The 18,332-nt window shown below is 37.0% G+C and overlaps 1 protein-coding gene across 3 annotated transcripts in view; it reads right to left on the minus strand.

Annotated features, from left to right (window-relative positions):
* The window catches only part of nectin1b (nectin cell adhesion molecule 1b), a 158,780-nt gene that overhangs the window by 4,508 nt on the left and 135,940 nt on the right, over nt 1-18,332 (minus strand). For 2 of the 3 annotated variants that reach the window (XM_084950605.1, XM_084950602.1), the window contains one exon: nt 16,617-16,718. In XM_084950605.1, the coding sequence (XP_084806731.1) occupies nt 16,617-16,718 (102 nt within the window). Of the gene's footprint in view, nt 1-10,733; nt 10,921-16,616; nt 16,719-18,332 lie in introns of all 3 variants that reach the window. The other variant, XM_084950604.1, reaches the window with a different exon arrangement.

The raw sequence follows: 18,332 nt of genomic DNA on the forward strand, positions 1-18,332 counted from the left end.
TCAAGCATCTCTACATCTACGAAAACGATGATCCCAACTCTGTAAATATTGTGGTGGAGCAACAAAACCAGAAACAGACTTAAACCTGCCTACAAATCATTGCATTCATCAAAACAAAGTATAAAATTGATAACTCCATTACATGAAAAGCTAGCCCAGCGGAACAAATAAATGAATAAAAATAATACAAAAATATAAATATAGTAAAATGGATAAAACATGAGGTACACATCGAGGAACTGCTAATAAGCAGGCAACCAGCACAATGACACACAAAAAAAAGATTTTTCAAATAGCATAACGTAAACCTCTGTATTGCTACATGTATGATATTTTGAGAGACAAAAGATGCTGTAATAGTAAAGCAAGGGGAAGCTGTTAATGGTGACAGTGTGAGAACTAAGCTTGTGTGAAGGTGAACTGGATTTTTCACAGCATAAGACGTGCAAGTAAACCCCTCTTGACACACATGCGGCAGACATTGGCAGAAGCGTCTGAAAAGCTTATTTGTTTCAGGTCAGTATCAAGGACCACTGAAGATGTTAAGAAAACTTTCTACTTTGTCACGTTATTAATTTCTTTTGTGTGCAGAAAAGACCTTGGTGATATCAAGCAAAATTAAAAGCAGCAGTCTGAGGAGCAGCTTTTCCATCTTAAAGGTTTGTCTCAAGACATTTGGGATTTAGATTTGAAACTTTAGCAGACTTCTGTAGAAAAAGTCTGATTCAATGTTAGGTATTGTCCCTTTGAAGAAAAATACACCCTGCCTAATTCAAATACACTCTTGCACGAGTAAAAACCCTGAATTCTCACATTCTAAGTTTGTAGGCTGAATAAATCAAAGATTATTTGATTTAAAAAAAATTCCCCTCTTGCCCCTGCGGGAGGTCTATCCTTCAAGCTCGGGTCCTCTACCAGAGGCCTGGGAGCTTGAGGGTCCTGCAGTATCTTAGCTGTTCCTAGGACTGCGCTCTTCTGGACAGAGATCTCCGATGTTGTTCCTGGGATCTGCTGGAGCCACTCGTCTAGCTTGGGAGTCACTGCACCTAGTGCTCCGATTACCACTGTGACCAGTGTTACCTTCACCCTCCACATCTTCTCAAGCTCTTCGCTGAGCCCTTGGTACTTCTCTAGCTTCACATGTTCCTTTTTACTGATGTTGTTGTCATTTGTAATCACTACAGCGACATCAGGAAGATGGAACAAGAGAAGCTTGAGAAGTACAGGGGGGCGGGGGGCTCAGAAAAGAGCTCAGACAAGAGTTATATACCATCCAGTAATTTGACATTCTTTCTTACAAAGAATATTAAGTTAGCATGCAGATAACAACTGGAAACTACTAATCTGGTTATTCTGTACATTTAAACAATGACCAACAAAAAGATTAAGTAAATGAAACCAAAATGTAACAAATTAAAAATGGAAACATAAGTGGATGAGAATGGATGGAAGGATGGATGATGGGTGAAAAACATTGTGGTATGTATTTTATTATTGTATTAATTGTCTTAATTTAGCTATTTATTTATTTAAATATGTGTCAGTTAAAAATTATGTGTCACAGCAAACACCCTGTAAAATTGTTTTTGCACCTCCATATATTTAAAAAGAAAAAGAAAAAGAAGAAGAAGAAAAACTCCATCCAAGCAGTCTGTTTTCCGTGTGTTTGTTTGAGTTGCATTATCCATCCACAAATTCATGCTTCATGCTTGGTCTGCACCTGTCATAAGACGTATGCACTGCACAGGTCACCAGTCTATCTCAGGGCTAACACAAAGAGACAGCCATTCACTCTTATGTCCACACCTTCAGCCAATTTAGAATCATCACCCCTGCATGTCTTTGGAAAGTTCCAAATGTGCAAAAGAAAAATCATAGAAAAGTACTCTTGCTACGATTAACCAGACTTTTTTTCTTTTTGTCCCAGACATTCTAGAATTGATTTTCAATTATATTAAAAAAAAAAGACTATTTAATTAGAACACTGGAAGAGCAAGGCTTTGATGCTTGTATTTAGAATTTTAAAATATCACTGCAATTTGTAGATTAAATAACTCAAATGCAGGATACCAGCAAACAAAAATCAAACCTTTATTAAAGGCAGCAAAGAGAACATCAAATCCAACTGGACCGGACTTTTTATACGCATAAGGTAATCAGGGAAACTCAAAGCAAGACAAAAGAGAAAACTGACTATTAAAGTACAACATTAATGGACAAGAGGATTCAACTAAACACAGAGACATGAAAACACACTAAAATGATAGACACACAAGGGAAGCTAGGATGAAGAACTTAAAGCACAAAACAAAACAATGAAAATCACACAATAGACCAAACCAAAGATTTCAAATATTACAAATGATCAGACTTATTGTGGAATACAAGGAAATCAAGACAGGAACACAAAACTGAACGTTAAACAGTGACTAAGATTAAATCAAACTGGTGGCAACAAAAAAACAGACACACACTGTTTTTTGTTAAATTTATGCTATTTTTTCACTTAATGGTGACTCTGAACAGAGGCCAGTTTGAAAGAATCTTTTCTGTTGGTAACAAATTCCAGAGTTCCATTAAACTGCTGGGCAGTGAGCCCAGGAGTTTTCATGATTTAGGACAATTGCCTATCTGAAGCTGTGTAGTGATTTTTGAAGGGAAATTAAATGCAAAGGTCATTTATGGAAAATACTTTTTTGGAATTAAGATTTAAAGGAGTACAAGACAAGACATTTTTATCAGCCTACTTATCAGCGTTATTTCCCCAATCAAAGTGTGTTTAAATAAGGAATGGCCGTTACTCGAGGTATTTACTGCCCACAAGAAGTGAAAAAATAAAGTTGACTAAGTCCTGTCTGAAAAATGTGATCCTGAACATTACAATTAAACGTTTACTAACAAGATATTTAATAAGCTCACACTTAACATTAGCTTAGATTATTCTTTATTTTTAATTGCTATACTTCTCAATAGTTTCCATATCTGTGTTTTTCAGTAATGGTTAAACAATTAATAATAAAATAATATTGGAGGAACTCAACATTTAAATAACGTCACTGGTTACAGTTTTTTTTTAATATATCTTAAATACATTGACCAGAAACTTTTAAGTGTACAGCTCAAAATTTAGATGTACAGCTTATAGGTAATAGTTGTAAGTGTAACCTATATATCTCAGCATTAATATAGAACAAGTTAACAGTGAGTTGAAACACAGTGTGTTTATTTCAATTCTATCTTTTTGGTAATTTAACTGTAGTGCATTTGTTGCTTAAGCCTAGTTCTGGTGCTATAGGTCAGAACGACAGTGTGATTTAGCCATCTCTAGGCAAGTTCATTGTCCCAGAACATTATCCAGTCCGTGATTACATTTGTCTGTATACGTTATTAAGGCGGGGATAAGGGTCACTCATAGTCACAGAAAGTCTATAAATGAGACAAGGTTGTTCTCAAACCCTGAAACTGCATCTAAGCTAGATGACAGAAGCCAACTGAAAACCTTCAACATACCTATGCTCTTCTTTCTTTCTGTCATGTGAGCAGAAGCAGATTGAACATTTGATAAAACAGCGATAGTACATCTGCAGTTAAATGTAGCTTTCCTTTCACTAGATTTGATCATGAACTGAGATTGTACCATTGTCCCTTTTTTTCAGGCTACCATGATTAATTTTATCTTCACTACTTTAAACCACCTTAATTTGACATTTTTATTACAGTTTGTAGTTAATAAATGTACCTTGCATTGCACTGGCTGGGTGAATTAAAATAATTTACATAAAATAATTTACATAAAATTGTTACACTGAACATTACAACCTTAAAGTAGTCTTGAAGTAGAATGTGTATGTTTTCCTTTTTATAAATAAAAAATAAAGACATTTCTTGGAGCTGTTTCACATTAAAAGTCGACATGCTTTGTTTCGGAGAGCGCTGCACATTGCACCATCAGTCACCATTGATCCATTGTTTCACAAATTACACATCTTACTCGTTCCAGCATTTAATTGAAGAGTAATTGGATTTATTGACCCTTGTGGTTTGATTTATTCCCATGTTGCTCAGCATCTGTGCTTCAAGCCACATTCACTCCAAAATAAAACATTTGTCAAACACAGTAATACAGCTGATATTTATGGTTTTGTAGAGTTCACTTAAACTTCCAGTATCATTTTATTCCACTTGAGGAAAAAACATGCACCGTTTGCAGTGTAAAAGAAAGACAACCACAGCCTGCCTACCAGCGCTGGTTTTGTCTAGCATCACTATCCAGACAGCTAAGGCCAGAAAGAAGAACAAGAAAACAACAACAAGCACATAAGATGCCCTATTGTATTTAAATCTAATAAACATAAACTACATCAGGAAACAGAAAAGGTCAAATTAAGTGGATATTTTTAAAAAGGAGCATCAATAGCTTTGACAGTATGGTTCCGTTCAAACAAACAGTATGAAAACAATAAAAAACAAAGCTAATTGTGTTACCAGTTTCACAATTATTTCAAAACTATTGCAAGAAGTGTTTTGGAGGATTTGGATAATAGTGGAAACAAGCATTTGAAATGTAAACCTTCAAAAGATATTTAAATTATTTTACACTATAATTGGGTTATACTCATAGTAAAGTCAGACTTCTAACTTTGTTTAAATGTAAAGCGAAAGCGCACAAAAAGAACCATCACCTGTGCATACTTAAAAAATGAACGCTAATCTAAATGAAATCTGATTCACCTTGAAGTCATTTTAAGCACCGGTATATAAAGAATAGATAACATAACCTTGGAGAATGATGGCACAAATAAGTTTTCATATCTGATAATGTAATAGCTCTGTCAAAGCCAGCGGATGCTAGAAAAATACAATCAGGCTGTGATTAACAGTTCGCTGATTTATTTCACTGATTACTTCTAAATCATAGGCCAAAGGTGAACTGCACAGGCAGAAAATGAAATGATAATGTTGTCACCCTGGATATAAACTAGTGGTTGAGTCTCTGGCTCAGCAAACACAGATTTTATTGAATGGTGTAACCCCGTGACTGGAGCCAGCCAAGACAAGGCTTATTACAAACAGGGAATGTCAACAGGCATTTCCCCAGAGAAGTTCATGTTGGAACAGCGGGCCATCCGTTATAGAGCTGCTGACTGAACGTGTTATATAAACTAACAGAAGAAGTAAATCAATAAACATTAATTTTTCTGCTTTGTCTCAGAACTGTGGAACGTGAATGTTGAACAGATCCAATAATCTGTTTCGCTCAGATACCAGTTTTCAGATACTGTAATCTACTGTTTTTGCCCAGTGCTGGAAAAATGTGTTATTATTATGATTACACATTTCTAACACTACAAATGGTAATCCTTTGCGTTTGTGTCTATATTTCATAACCATTCAATACCAAACAGCGGTTTAGTTTAATCACCAAACAATTAACGTCATTGGCTTATTCAGGTTTACCTGTTTTAACAGTTTTTAAACCCTCGGCCACAAAAGGCTGATGAGGTGTTGTCATCACCCCTTTGGGCAGGTGGGCGGTAAGGGTCTAAGTTTTATGAAAATCTTGTGAATGCAATAACTTGAGAAGAAAGACACCCAGGGTTTTCAAAATGATACCCTCAGTGTGTCAACTAAAAATCGAGGGTGAGTCAGAGTCTCAGTGACCTCGACCTAACCCACTAAACAGTGAACGTCAGATGTGCGGATCATGTCTACATTGGGTCCGTTGGTCCATGTCCAAACTAGGTCCACAAGATGTCCAACCATGAAACAACATTAACGTCAGTGTGATGCTCAACACTTGAACTTTGGACTCATTCATTTTTCTGGAAATCACCTGGACGTCTATGACAGGTGCAAGAAATTTACATGATTAATGATTAATATCAATATTGTTGTTATCAACATAATACATTTGAATATGGGTTATGTATAAAAAAGTACATGTGGGTATTTTTTGGGGGGTTATTTTACATTTTGCTGTTTTTCTTCTACTGGTTTCTTTTATTTCAATTATTCAAATTGTTTGTTTGTAACCAGTTTAAAAATGTCATTTATGTGTTGAAATATTAAAAACATTGAAATCCATGTTAAAATATAAAATAAAAATGTTTAAAATATTTAGAAAAATGTTAGACCTCCTTTTAAAAGGAATATGATATGTTTAACAAGTTTAAAAGAGCATTTGCATTATATTTGGTTCATTTTTACAAGTATCCTGTTTTATTGTGAAGACCTTTCTAAGAGGAAGTAAATGTGGTTGTGATCAGTAGCAAGACTGAGAGAGGTTGTGACGAAAAGTACGAGAAGATTGTGCAAGTGTGTATGAACTGGATTATCTGCTCGACAGTCTTTGTCGATACACACATTTTGCAAACTGCCTTTGAGAAACTCGGGACATTTCTGCTCCAAATCCACCATGCAGAAGCTCACTTTTTTTAGTGTCAAGAGCCCGCGCCATCTTGGAGACGTCTGCTGATCACTCTGCATTCCTTCACACATAACTGTTTCGGTACATAAAACATGGGCCTACAAAGACTATATAAGCAGCATTAAAACAAGGTCTAAAATGAGTCAGAGTCTGGCACTGAAAACATGTCCACAACAAACACATTTGGACTATTAGTAGCCAGTACACGGAGGTCCTACTGATCTCAACACTAACCGTTCAACAGATGTAGAAAAAAAAAGACACCTGGAAATACAAAACAACCCCTTCAGTGGACCAAAATGAATGTCCAAAATGACTTACAAAAGACATCACTCGGTAGTCACTTTGCACAGTGGAAAAGGTCAAAGGTCAGAGGTCAGGTTTTCTAAAACTCTTGTGAATGCTATGATTCAAGTAAGATGTTATCTAGGATTTTGATACTATATCTACTGAAAACTACATCTACTAGGAGGCAGAGGGATACCACTGGCCACAATATTCACAATATTTTTAAAAGTTATGATACTTTGACACAAGACTTTCTTTCTTTCTTTCTTTCTTTCTTTCTTCCGTAAAACTAATACACTCTTTACATTTTTCACTTATAGGATGTGAGTGTGATAAAGATTTTGAGAACCCAAAACCAGAAATAATTGTATTTAACTGTGGATATTTTTTGGACGAATTCCTCCAGCATGCAGCTGCCAAAGATAAGTCTTGGGTGTTGGTAAAGACTTGGCTCCACATCAAAGCTGGGGTACTGTATGCAAGAATATTGAAATCTGTAATTTATTTAGCCTTAATCTCAGGATGGTGCAGCAGCACATTTTATTGATATATTGTCTATTTGGTAACAAAAAAAATAATGCTTTCTTTTTTCAAATTTCAACTGGTTTTAATCCATATTTAAATATTTACCGGCATCTACACTAAATAGACTATGTTTCTTTTCTCTTATGCAAATAGGTTCTTAGGCTTAAAATCTTACTGCACTACACAAAATACATGAGACCATTTCTCAGTACATTCAGCGCACCCTTGCAATAATAAGGTGTATTTAAACTGCCAGTGCTACTGATGCTTCTGGTAGACTAATTGTCTGGTAATTTATAAACAGTTGCTACTACTACTCTACTGGCTGCTTGTTATGTAGCTTTTTATTAGCCTTGCCCCCACCTGACATTCACTTGTAGGCACCAACTTTATTGGTAGTTTATTGTTGTCACTCTCCAATCTCTGCTGAGCTGTGCTGCATTGCATGAATGCTTGCCTGAAGTAATCCTTTGTCGTTTCTCTCTCTCTCTTTTGCTAATATAAAATGCGTAATGCAAGTCCAATCTTTTTTGTTACATCTCTGGCCATCTCTGCACTCACTCATAACAAATTTGAACAAGTTTTATGCTCCCTGTGTAGAAATATAGAAATATCACAATAGTACTTTCTTCAGACTTACACAAACAGTGTAAGTTAGAAAAAACTAATAATACATACAAATACAACACTGTGCAAAAGTGCCATCATCATTTCTTTATGCCTTGCTTTGAAGGTTAGGACATTAGCTGCTTTTTCTCTCGTTTTCAGTCCAGTCCTTGTTTGAAGTCCTTGATGAACCCATTTGTGTCACATGCATTACAAACAACTTACTTAACTATAAGTAACTCAATATAATCATTCTGCAAAAACATTTTTGTCCATTTCATCAGTTGAATAAAAAAATGCACAAAGATAAAAAGTATGCACAAAAACAGAAACACAATTTTTGCACCAACAAGATGATTGCTAAAGCATTACTAGCTGGAAATTTGGCATGTCTTCGCCTGATGTACAGTGTGTCCTTATAAAGTGCGAGGAAACTGGACAAGTGGGGCACAGAGGAATAAGTGTCAGGCCTTCAAAACTATCTATAGCCGATGGACAGTACTTATAGTATCTGCTGAACTCTTTAAAATACAGTGGAAGCTCTGTCAGGGTTTGGGCTGAATTTCAGTCAGTGGTGTTGGAGAAACTGATGGAATTATGGACTCCATCAGATTTTTACCTACCATGCAAAGCCATCTGGAAAGAGTATAAATGGTAATGGATTTATTTTTTAGCATGGAGTACTAGTGAAATAAAATGATGCCTGGAGAGAAACACAGAGGTCTGGGCACAGAGTGAAACACAGTGCCCAGACCTCAACATCTTGACAGAGAATGGAGCCAAAAATGGTCAGCATCCAATGAAGAATACATTGGAAGTCCCTTCATAAATCCTGGAGAACTATACCTGAAGACTACTTAAAAATGACAAGAAAACTTGTATAAGTTCATTCAGGCTGTGTTGAAGGATAAAGATGGTGATAGCAAATACTGACTTTCAAGTTTGTTATAATTGTTCTGTTTCTTGTTTTAATAGCAAAAAACCCCAAAAAGCAGTATGGCTTAAGAATATGGCACAGTCCATTGGATAATTTAGAAAAGAATAGAACAGAATAGCATTTTATTGTCATTGTACATGTATGATGACATTATGGAATAAATTAGGAAATTTAAATAAATACATAAAAACATTTTATAGTAAAATTATTGTCACTCTCCCAGTCTATGCAATGCAAAGTTTGCTCTGCATTTGCAGGGACAGGCTAGTTTACTCTACATTCAAAAAAAATAAATGTGTTCCATCTGAATTGTCAAACTGAAGCACATTTTCTCTGTGTTGTTTTATTATTGTGTTGATGAGCTGAAAAAACTGACAGACAAACTCTTCCACAACAGAACTTTTAGTTTAACTGAACTGTTCTGTGTGGGTCTATTTATTGATGGCACAAATTCTAATTTAACCTTGTTGTCACATTGGGTCATCAAGGGGCAAATAATTAGAACTAAGTAGATGAGCCCAGCTTCTTGTCTCCTGGCAACAAGCTAGACTCCTCTGTTTATTGTCGTCTTTTGTTTGTTTTAGTGTAAGACATCACAGAGCGTCTGGGTTGAGAAAAGCGTTTGTTATTTACGGACATCATGTCCTGTGATTTCTGGCTTAGCTGCTCAAAATTCAAACAGTATCTCCTGATACCATCTGGGGCTGCCAGTGAGTGAATACCTAATGTAGCTTTAAATATTTTGCTCTCTAGGGATGTCACACCTGCAAATTACTTCAATAGTAAATCTGAAATTGCAGTTTAGGGCAACAAGTAGTAATAATGGTGCTTCTGTTATCACATAAAGATTCTCATTCCAGCTTTGTTAACTAATGCAAAACATTCATTTTAAGATGTGATTTCTCAAAGCCTTAGTGTGCAGTAATGCATTTTATATCTACATTTAGCTCATTTAGCTAAAATTTGGAAAACAACTAAATCCTGCAACAGTGTTTTATGAACACACACTTTGCACTACTTCTCTTCATGCCTTTAACCTTGAAGCCTCCTGGCTTGGCTGAACAACAACTTGCAGAAACACACAGAAACCAGTCTAACCACTTTAGCAGCACGGCGATTTGTGCCCCTGTCACACTTTCCTGTATGCGTATAAGGAGTATTTCAAGTGGTGTAGATGACTGTTTGCATGTGATGGAAGGATTTCTCCCAGCTGTCTTGATTTGGGTACAGATCAGACATCAGAGCAGAGTCTTGTAGATGAGAGCATGTTTCCTCTGCTACCAATCAGGGCTGTCAAGTGTGTCATAATCACTTGACAACCACCTTTGGCGTGTGCGCAACTGCTCAGAAAAGCATTTTACATATGATATCTTCAATATTTCACATTATTTTGCCATTAAGTCAAAAAAAGTGACATAAAAACACACTAAAGAACTATTTCATTTTGTTTTTATAGGACCAGAGATGTTCAAAATCCCAAACGTTTTTCATGCAAAATAGTCATGCTGCTAAATCTCGCACATTATGGACAGGAATGCTCTACAGATTTCTCTGGAATCAGACTTCATGAATAAAGAGACTAAAAGGAGCATCAAGAAAACATGAAGAAAAGGAGTTAAAAATTGCTTTGTCTTTGCCAGCGAGCCATATTTTGCATGACATTTTGTGAAAATTATAGAGCACTTGTGTGGCTGATCTTATATTCTCTCACTACAATGTGCTTTTCAATTTCTGTACCACACGTCTCTGCTCGAGTGCTGTTGTGTTAAATGACACCCTAAAAATCACTCTGATTCAATCAAACTTTCTGAAGAGCAACATGGGGGATATCAAAAGATGACCAAGGCTGAAGAGGAAGGTAGACAAGGGAACCATGTGGAGCATATAAAGGAAGGTCAGTGCATGTGAAAAGGGTATGAATGAAGGGATGGAGTGCATTGGTCTGTATACCTTGAGGCCAAAGTCTGAGGGGAAAGGCCTATAATGGCATGCGCTAGTGTGAGCTAGGCTGGATGGTTGCATACTCGACAAGATCCCCAGGGCCAGTGTGAGCAGAGCTTCGTGGGCTTGGAGAGGAGGCCAAAGCTGCAGTATCCAGCTCCGCATACTGGACATCACAGTCCTTGTGGCCAGAGTTCTGGAGACAAGAGAGGCGAAAGTGTGTGAGGAGTGAGGCAGCCAAAAAAATGAGAGTGTGAAAAAGATAGAAAGCTGACGAGAGAAAGAGAAAGTGGGAGAAAGCAAGTGAAAGGCAGACAGATGAGAAAATTGATGGCTGAAGGTTGAATGGTCGTGGGGACATTTTGAGTGTGTGAGCAGCAGTGTTAGAGTGGAAGACAAAGAAAAATGTGTGCGCATGGGGGGAAAAGAAAACGTGAAAGGTGAAAATTATTATGACGAGCCAGCAATGGAGTCGTTGAACAGAAAATCACAACAGTGGGGAAATTATTATATATTAAATTAAAAATTAGAGATGGAAAAGAACTTAATCTTTGTTTACTATGCACATACCATTATTCTATTATTTTTCCATATTTATCCATAAAGTGTTGGCATGTGCAACAGGAACATATTTTGGTCCAGCTGCTATTTTTTTTCTTAAGATTATGTGTGTATAGCTCATCTATGTATATCCAGGAAATCATGTACATTTGATAGTCATGAAAACTGGATTCCAACGGAAACAAACACAAAACAAGCCAAGCCCACTGCGGGCATGCGCAGCTCTAATGCTTGGATTATACTGAACACATGTCCATGTAATCCTTCAGACTACAATGAAACTAATAAATGTGTCCTGATCACAGTCTGAATTAACTGTTTACATTGGCAACCACGGTTACCCTGTGGCACACGGAGATACTTGCAAAGCCCAGACGCGAGTTAATGGAGATGCTTGTGTGGCTTCCATTGTGCTGATATTTCAGTGTGCATGTAAACATAGACAAAGACCTTCATTCAACTAGAATTCGACCACTGAGCACAAAAAACAAATCCAATGACTGACTCGATGAGGAATTGGCCAAGTGGATGATTGAGCAAATGACCTTAATGGAGTGATCAATAAATGACAATGACAGCTTTGAACGCTCTTTATCCAAATCCAATAAAACAAAACAAAACACGTTTTTCCTCCATTAATAAAAATTTACAAAAACAAAAAAAGGTGATTTCGTTTATCATTTATCAATTGAAAACAGCCGAAAACTGTAGAAAACCAACATAATATCTTGTGCCCCCTTTAAAATGTATCTTATGTAGGAAAAGTGAAAATGGATTTATTTGATTTTCCGTATTTTAATAAAATAAACAATCTAAACAGAGCTCAGATAGGCAATGATGATGAAATAAAATGTAAGTTTTTTAAAAACAGAACAACAGGGTTCAAAGTGTCTCTGAACTGATTGTACAACCCACAAACAAAATGCTTGCTGTAATGAAATCAGTGGAGTAAAATTGAGAGTGGTTAAGTAAATGCAAAGCACAAATGCACCACATCTAAAGCTGCGTGGTAAAGACTTGTGAACGAGAAATGGAATGAAATGATACGTGTTGCATCAATGTACTTTAATTCCATCTGAGAAAAGATTACGTAGAAATGACTGAAGCTTTTACAGAATCTCCTGTAAATAATTTAAATCTACTTTGCAATCTCTCCACTATTGCATATTTCCCCGCCGCTCACACTCTGCACTCACTGGATATTTAAATATCGAGAGTATTTGTCATGACCGGAGTGCAATCAGGGGGAAAATTACAGCCACATTGCATTCAAAATTGGCAGATAGTGTTTTGCCCCTAGAGAATCATCATTAGTAACACTCGACGCTCAGCAGTCAATGCATGTCTTTCACAAATAGTGTTTTGAAAACCTCAGTGATACCCTATTCATCTTAAGAGCAGCCCTAAACTTCAATTTAAGTGGAATGTTATCAGAGATAAGAAATAAATCTTAGGAAGATCTACCCTTGGTGTCCAAGGATTATCTGAATTAAACATCCAGTCCCTTTGAGCATAGAATTGAAGATGATAGTTTAATATCCTTGAATAACTACACAGAAAATCAAAATCAATTCTCCCAGGGAAAAGAATGATAGTAATTGAGTTATCCCTCAAGTTCGGTGAGAATGAGTCATTTATAAAGTGCACCAAAAATGCAAAGGAGTTTTAACAAGGTTAGCTGACAGGCTAATATATTGAAGTTGGTGGCATCAATATAACATCAGTGTGGTTTTTATTTATTTCTTTTTTTATTATTTGTACTTTTATGCATGAGTTAGTTAGGCTTAGAACGTAACAAAGCATTTTTACCCTAATGGTTAGAGCAGTGTTTCCCAACCTTGGAGCCACGGCACATATATCACATTTTTTGCTTTCTTCTGAGCACTACTCATGCTAGGGCCTTTATCTGGGTCAGAATTTCCTCCAGGACCCAGGTTAGATTGATTACTTTTTCTTTTCAAATATTTAACTATTGCTATTATGCACTGCATGGTCTCACAGCTTAACTATTATGTAATTTCTTCTCAGTCTTCTTCTGTTTCACTGGCATTTGGCAACCTATTTAATTAGAGCAGGTAGTTGTACTGCCCTCTAGTGGAAGAGAATGCACCTGTGACTCACGCCGATTGCTTAGAGCAGCGGTCCCTAACCCCCAGGCCACGGACCGGAGTCGTTTGGTACCGGGCCGCGAGAGACTCGGGTGTGAAATTTATGGTTTTCAGGGTTGTGTTTGTTTATTGTATATATATATTTATTATTTATATTTATTGTATGTATTTCGTAGATAAACATAACAAAATAAAATAAATACAACAAAATAAAACATTGTTGTGAAAACATTGTCGGATGTAAATCGGTCCGTCGCGGAAAAAAGGTTGGGGACCTCTGACTTAGAGTACTAATTAGGTGGCACACCTGATCATTTTTTGCCCAGTGGTTGGGAAACACTTGGTTAGAGAGAAAATCTAAACATTATTTCAGCTGTCTCACAGTCCACCACTTTTATTTTACCCGCTAGAGTCACTTCTGCTACCTCTAAATTGTGTAGATATGTATACTGTATATGTGTGTCTGTGTGTGTGTGTGTTTATGTCCTCAGAACAATAACATCCTCGGATTAGCAGGCTGTAGAGCTGCGGATGTTTGCCAATGCTTTGAAAAAGTGACGTCTAAAGACGTGTTTGTTTGTGATGAGATCTGGTGACTGAAAGCCAAATTCGTCATATGACTTGATCCTTCGAAAAAACTATTCAGTAAACTACTAGAGCCAGTTTATTGAGGCATTGTCTTTCTGGAAGATGTTTCATAGGAGGTTAGAGGTGATCACATAGAACAACTTTATATTGATTTACAGTGACCCTTTCCTCTAACAGGACAAGTGGACCCAAACCAGAAAATATATCTAACACATTGTGTTTTAATGCAGTCTCTTGTGCTGTAGTGAGACCTATAACTCTGCTAGCTTTTTTTTTAAACACATACAAATGATATGGTTGTGATATAGGTCATTTTGTGGTATGTGAAACAGTGTGACTTCTAAAGGATTTTTCTTATTCTGAATCTGAAAGTCTGGGTTTTAATGCCAGGTGACAGCTATGCAGAAGTTTTATGAAACTGATATATTGTGTTTTATGAATACTGAAACAGGTAGACCTATTCTTATAAGTACCTGAAACAAAACTACGGACCTGTAAATGAGCATAAAACAGGCTCTTTACTTTGACACTAAATTAAATTACGATGATTTAAGTCCTTCAAAAGATATGCACTTTAGAGAAAGAAAAAATGTATATTTAATATCTAGTTTACTCTAAAACCATACTTCAAGGATTCCAGATTTTTACTGGCGTGCTTGATTAATTTCTGAATTACTGACCTTGTCAGTGACACCCAGCTCTAAGTTCATTGGTTCTCACTGAAAGCAAATCCAGACCACATTTAAATAGTTAAAAAAGGTTAATTAATCCTCTGAAACAGTTGAACACTATAGATTTAAAGCCTCCTTCCATTTAAAAATGCCTTTGAGTTACTTTGACCGTCACTGCTTAGATGATGTATATTCAGAGTTTGACAATGCAGTGAAGTTTTCTGATTTATTTGCTGCAAGTTTGTTTCTCTAGGTTGAAAGTCTGAAAAGTACCCGCAATAGGAATTGCAAGACTAGTGCCCAACTTACATAAGTGCGATCTGGAAAGCTACAGTCACTATACGCTATGAATGGAGTTTTTGTATAAAAACAAGTCTTGCGTTTAATAGTTAAACTTTTGAAATAGGCTTTTAGAATTGCTGTCCTCAATAAGTGAGAATGTATAAGATGCAATTTCAAACGTTCTGAATAATTTTTTTAACAAAATGTCAGACATCAATAAATTAATAAATATTCAACACAGGAACTTTTATCTTAAAACTAGTGCTGTCAGCGTTAATCTCGTTGAAATGACGTTAACGCCATAACCGTATTAACACGGCAAATCTCCATTAGCGAGTTAGCGCGGATCGCCCCGTGCATGGGGCTGCACGGCGCTAATGCATTGACGCCATGCGGCCCCACGCACAGGGCGATCGGCGCTAACTCGCTAACAGATTTGGCGCGTTAATGCGGTTATAGCGTTAACGCTATTTTAACGAGATTAACGCTGGCAGCACTACTTAAAACATGTCTGTAGGCTGTAAGTACGCAGGTCCTGTACACTGATGCACTGATATCTTGTCATGATTTCAAGTAGCCAGAAAATGGGATGCTAAAAAGCAGAAACAATAGAGAATAGCATGTCAGCAGTTGTGTCACACTGATGTGGCTTTTAATTTGAATTGTGAAGTTCCATCATGCACAAGGGCAACACATACAACCTGACTTAAGTCAACATATCAGCTTAACCTTTAATAATCAAAATTTAAAATAACTTTCCAAATGGTTCTGGATTTGTGAAGGAATATTGGCATAAAACTAAGGAGCTATAAGTTGATCTCATTAAGATACAGTTGATACCCACGTGTTGTTACGCATTTGAGCAAGTTGCATTTTGCACGACACTGCTTACCAAATAAGTAAAACTGAGACTGAAGAAAGAAAGAAACTTAGCAATTGTGTGGTTACAAATTGTCACATTACCAAGAGACACAGTGAAAATGATTTTGTTTTCAGCCAGCACACACAACATGCAGAAGCTTGCACATCCACACACATTGTCTAAAATCCTGGTTGTTGTTGTTTTTTAAATTCATCTCAGAAAGAAATGCTGCCAAAGCAAATAAAGCCCTCAGTGCTCTCAAGCATCTGTGCCACTGAGGGAGGTTTCCCCACAGTTAGCAGAGGCATCTGATACAACAAGTCAAACATTTCATAGTCAACAGTTAAGACTCAGGGGTGATGATGTGCTGTGGAGCACCACACTGTAACGTATCTGCAGACGGTTGCCTGGCAAACCCACAAGTAATTACGATGGATTAGAGGAGGAGTAGGGGAGGTGAGGCAGAGGGCAGGCCGTCGGGGTCAGAACATGAAATCGTCCACAGAGAGAGAAAGAGAGAGGATGGCGGCTGGCCAGGTTTACATAGAAGATGAGAGGTGCTGATTTTGATGATGAGATAAGAAGCTTAGTCAAACCGCCCAGTGGATTTACTGGTCAGCATCTACTCATAACACCAGACAAGCAAAAATGAAAGCTCCTCAGTGACTGTACAGAAGCACCGTTCATTGTAAATCACCAAGCAGAACCTCACCAAATATTCACCCTTTCAGCAGCAGTTACTACTGACCAAAGGCAGCAGCTGTGGATGACCCCTCCATAGTGAAGCTCACGTGACTCCGCTCATGGCATCAGTACTCACCGGCTTATCGGTGAAGGGGGTCGACTCAGAGGGTGCCATGTCGTAATAAGGAGGCTGAAGAGGAAGCTTCTGCATTTCTTCCTCCTTGTCGAGATGAACCACCTACGGGAAACACCAAGAGCTCAGCGTGACTTATAATGAGCTCGAATCCGGGATAGATCAGCCAGCTCTGCAGCCCTCACCAAGGTTAACTTTGCAATTAGTCTATGAGTGTGAACTGCTACCTCTTATTGCATGCGCATTAATTAAAACACATCAGCAGCAAAACATTATGTTGACAGTTGTTGCTCACATTTTTTTTGTGTGTCTGTGGTAATGAACAGAAATCAGCAACGTTAATCTCGCATCCGACAGAGAATACAGCTTGACAGCAGTTTGAACTTCAGCAGCTCCGTTGAACCTAAAGTTCTTATGTGCATCAAAGTAATTTTGTCAAATGAATCACTTCCAGATCACATAAATATATGATGCAAACTTTTGAAACATCTGAGCTTAAATGCTAAAGTAACTGTAAAGCTGCAAGAGCTAGCTGAGATGCATAGCCACTATATTACAGAGGGATTTCATTTCTTACATAAACCTGACATACATAAACTATTTGAAAAGAATAGTTTGCCTATGTAGACAAGGCTTACTGAAACCATTTTAATATGGTACAGACATTTCATTAGGTACATCTAAGAAAATGTAGTCCAGCACAACATAATATAAATTCTGCTTTTACATTTTCTACTTTTGTTTTCAAAAAGGTTTAAACTGTGTTTTATTTTTAAGTTATAGTGGTGATCTATTTTGATTCTTAAATGTTTCTTTAAATCCCTTTGTATAGATATTTTAAAAGGTAGAACGTAAACATTTTCATTGTGTTTGAAGGATTAAGGTTTAGGTACAAATGCTAAATTTTCATTTCACATGTTTTCTTTATTTATTTTTTGCTTAGGGTGCAAGCTCTTTAAGTCTCCATTAAGTCAGATGTTATTTTATTTATGTAAATAAAAGAGCAATATGGTTCTAAAAGACACAAAAACCTGTTTCAAAGTGTTGCATAAATAAAGAGGGGGTTTAGCTAGATTCAGAAACCTTGGGAATTAAATTCAAAATTAACCTACATCCTTAATCAGTGGACTTGCAGAGCATGATGTTCTGTGGTGACCATTCAACATATGTCAGTTTCTCAAGGGTGACTAATTACCTTTAATGGAGTATGGTACTATATTATAAAATAAATTAAATCGTAATCCATCATAATTTCTGGGGAATTACAGTTACATTGAGATTGTAGATGAATATCTTTTTGGTTAACACCAAAGTCTTTCTGTAGACAGACAACGATCCGATCAGTATGTTGGTTTGCATGATTTTACACTGTAGCTTCAGTTAGTGGGAATCCTGGACAATGCAGGTCTGCAAAGCAGCTGGCACAAATTTGGCTGCCATACCATCCAGAGGAATGGATTAAAACAGCTGTGTCTAAACAGGCTCAATTCATTTGGTTCTCTTGTCTGTATTTACTCCCCCTCTCATCAGCTTGTCAAATCACTCTAAGAAACCTGTCTAGCACGTCTATGACCAGCTGACCACACCAAAGCAGGTGGCTTTGTCGCTGGACAACAGTTCCTTTCAGTGCTGGAAATTCAACAACATTTTGCCTCAGAAATCAGAAAAGGGCACTAGCATGAGCGTACAGAGTAAATCATGGTTGCCCAGGGGGAAAAC

Source organism: Perissodus microlepis, chromosome 14, assembly GCF_051167445.1.
Source record: "Perissodus microlepis isolate ML-2025 ecotype Zambia chromosome 14, ASM5116744v1, whole genome shotgun sequence".
NCBI classification, from domain to species: Eukaryota; Metazoa; Chordata; class Actinopteri; order Cichliformes; family Cichlidae; genus Perissodus; species Perissodus microlepis.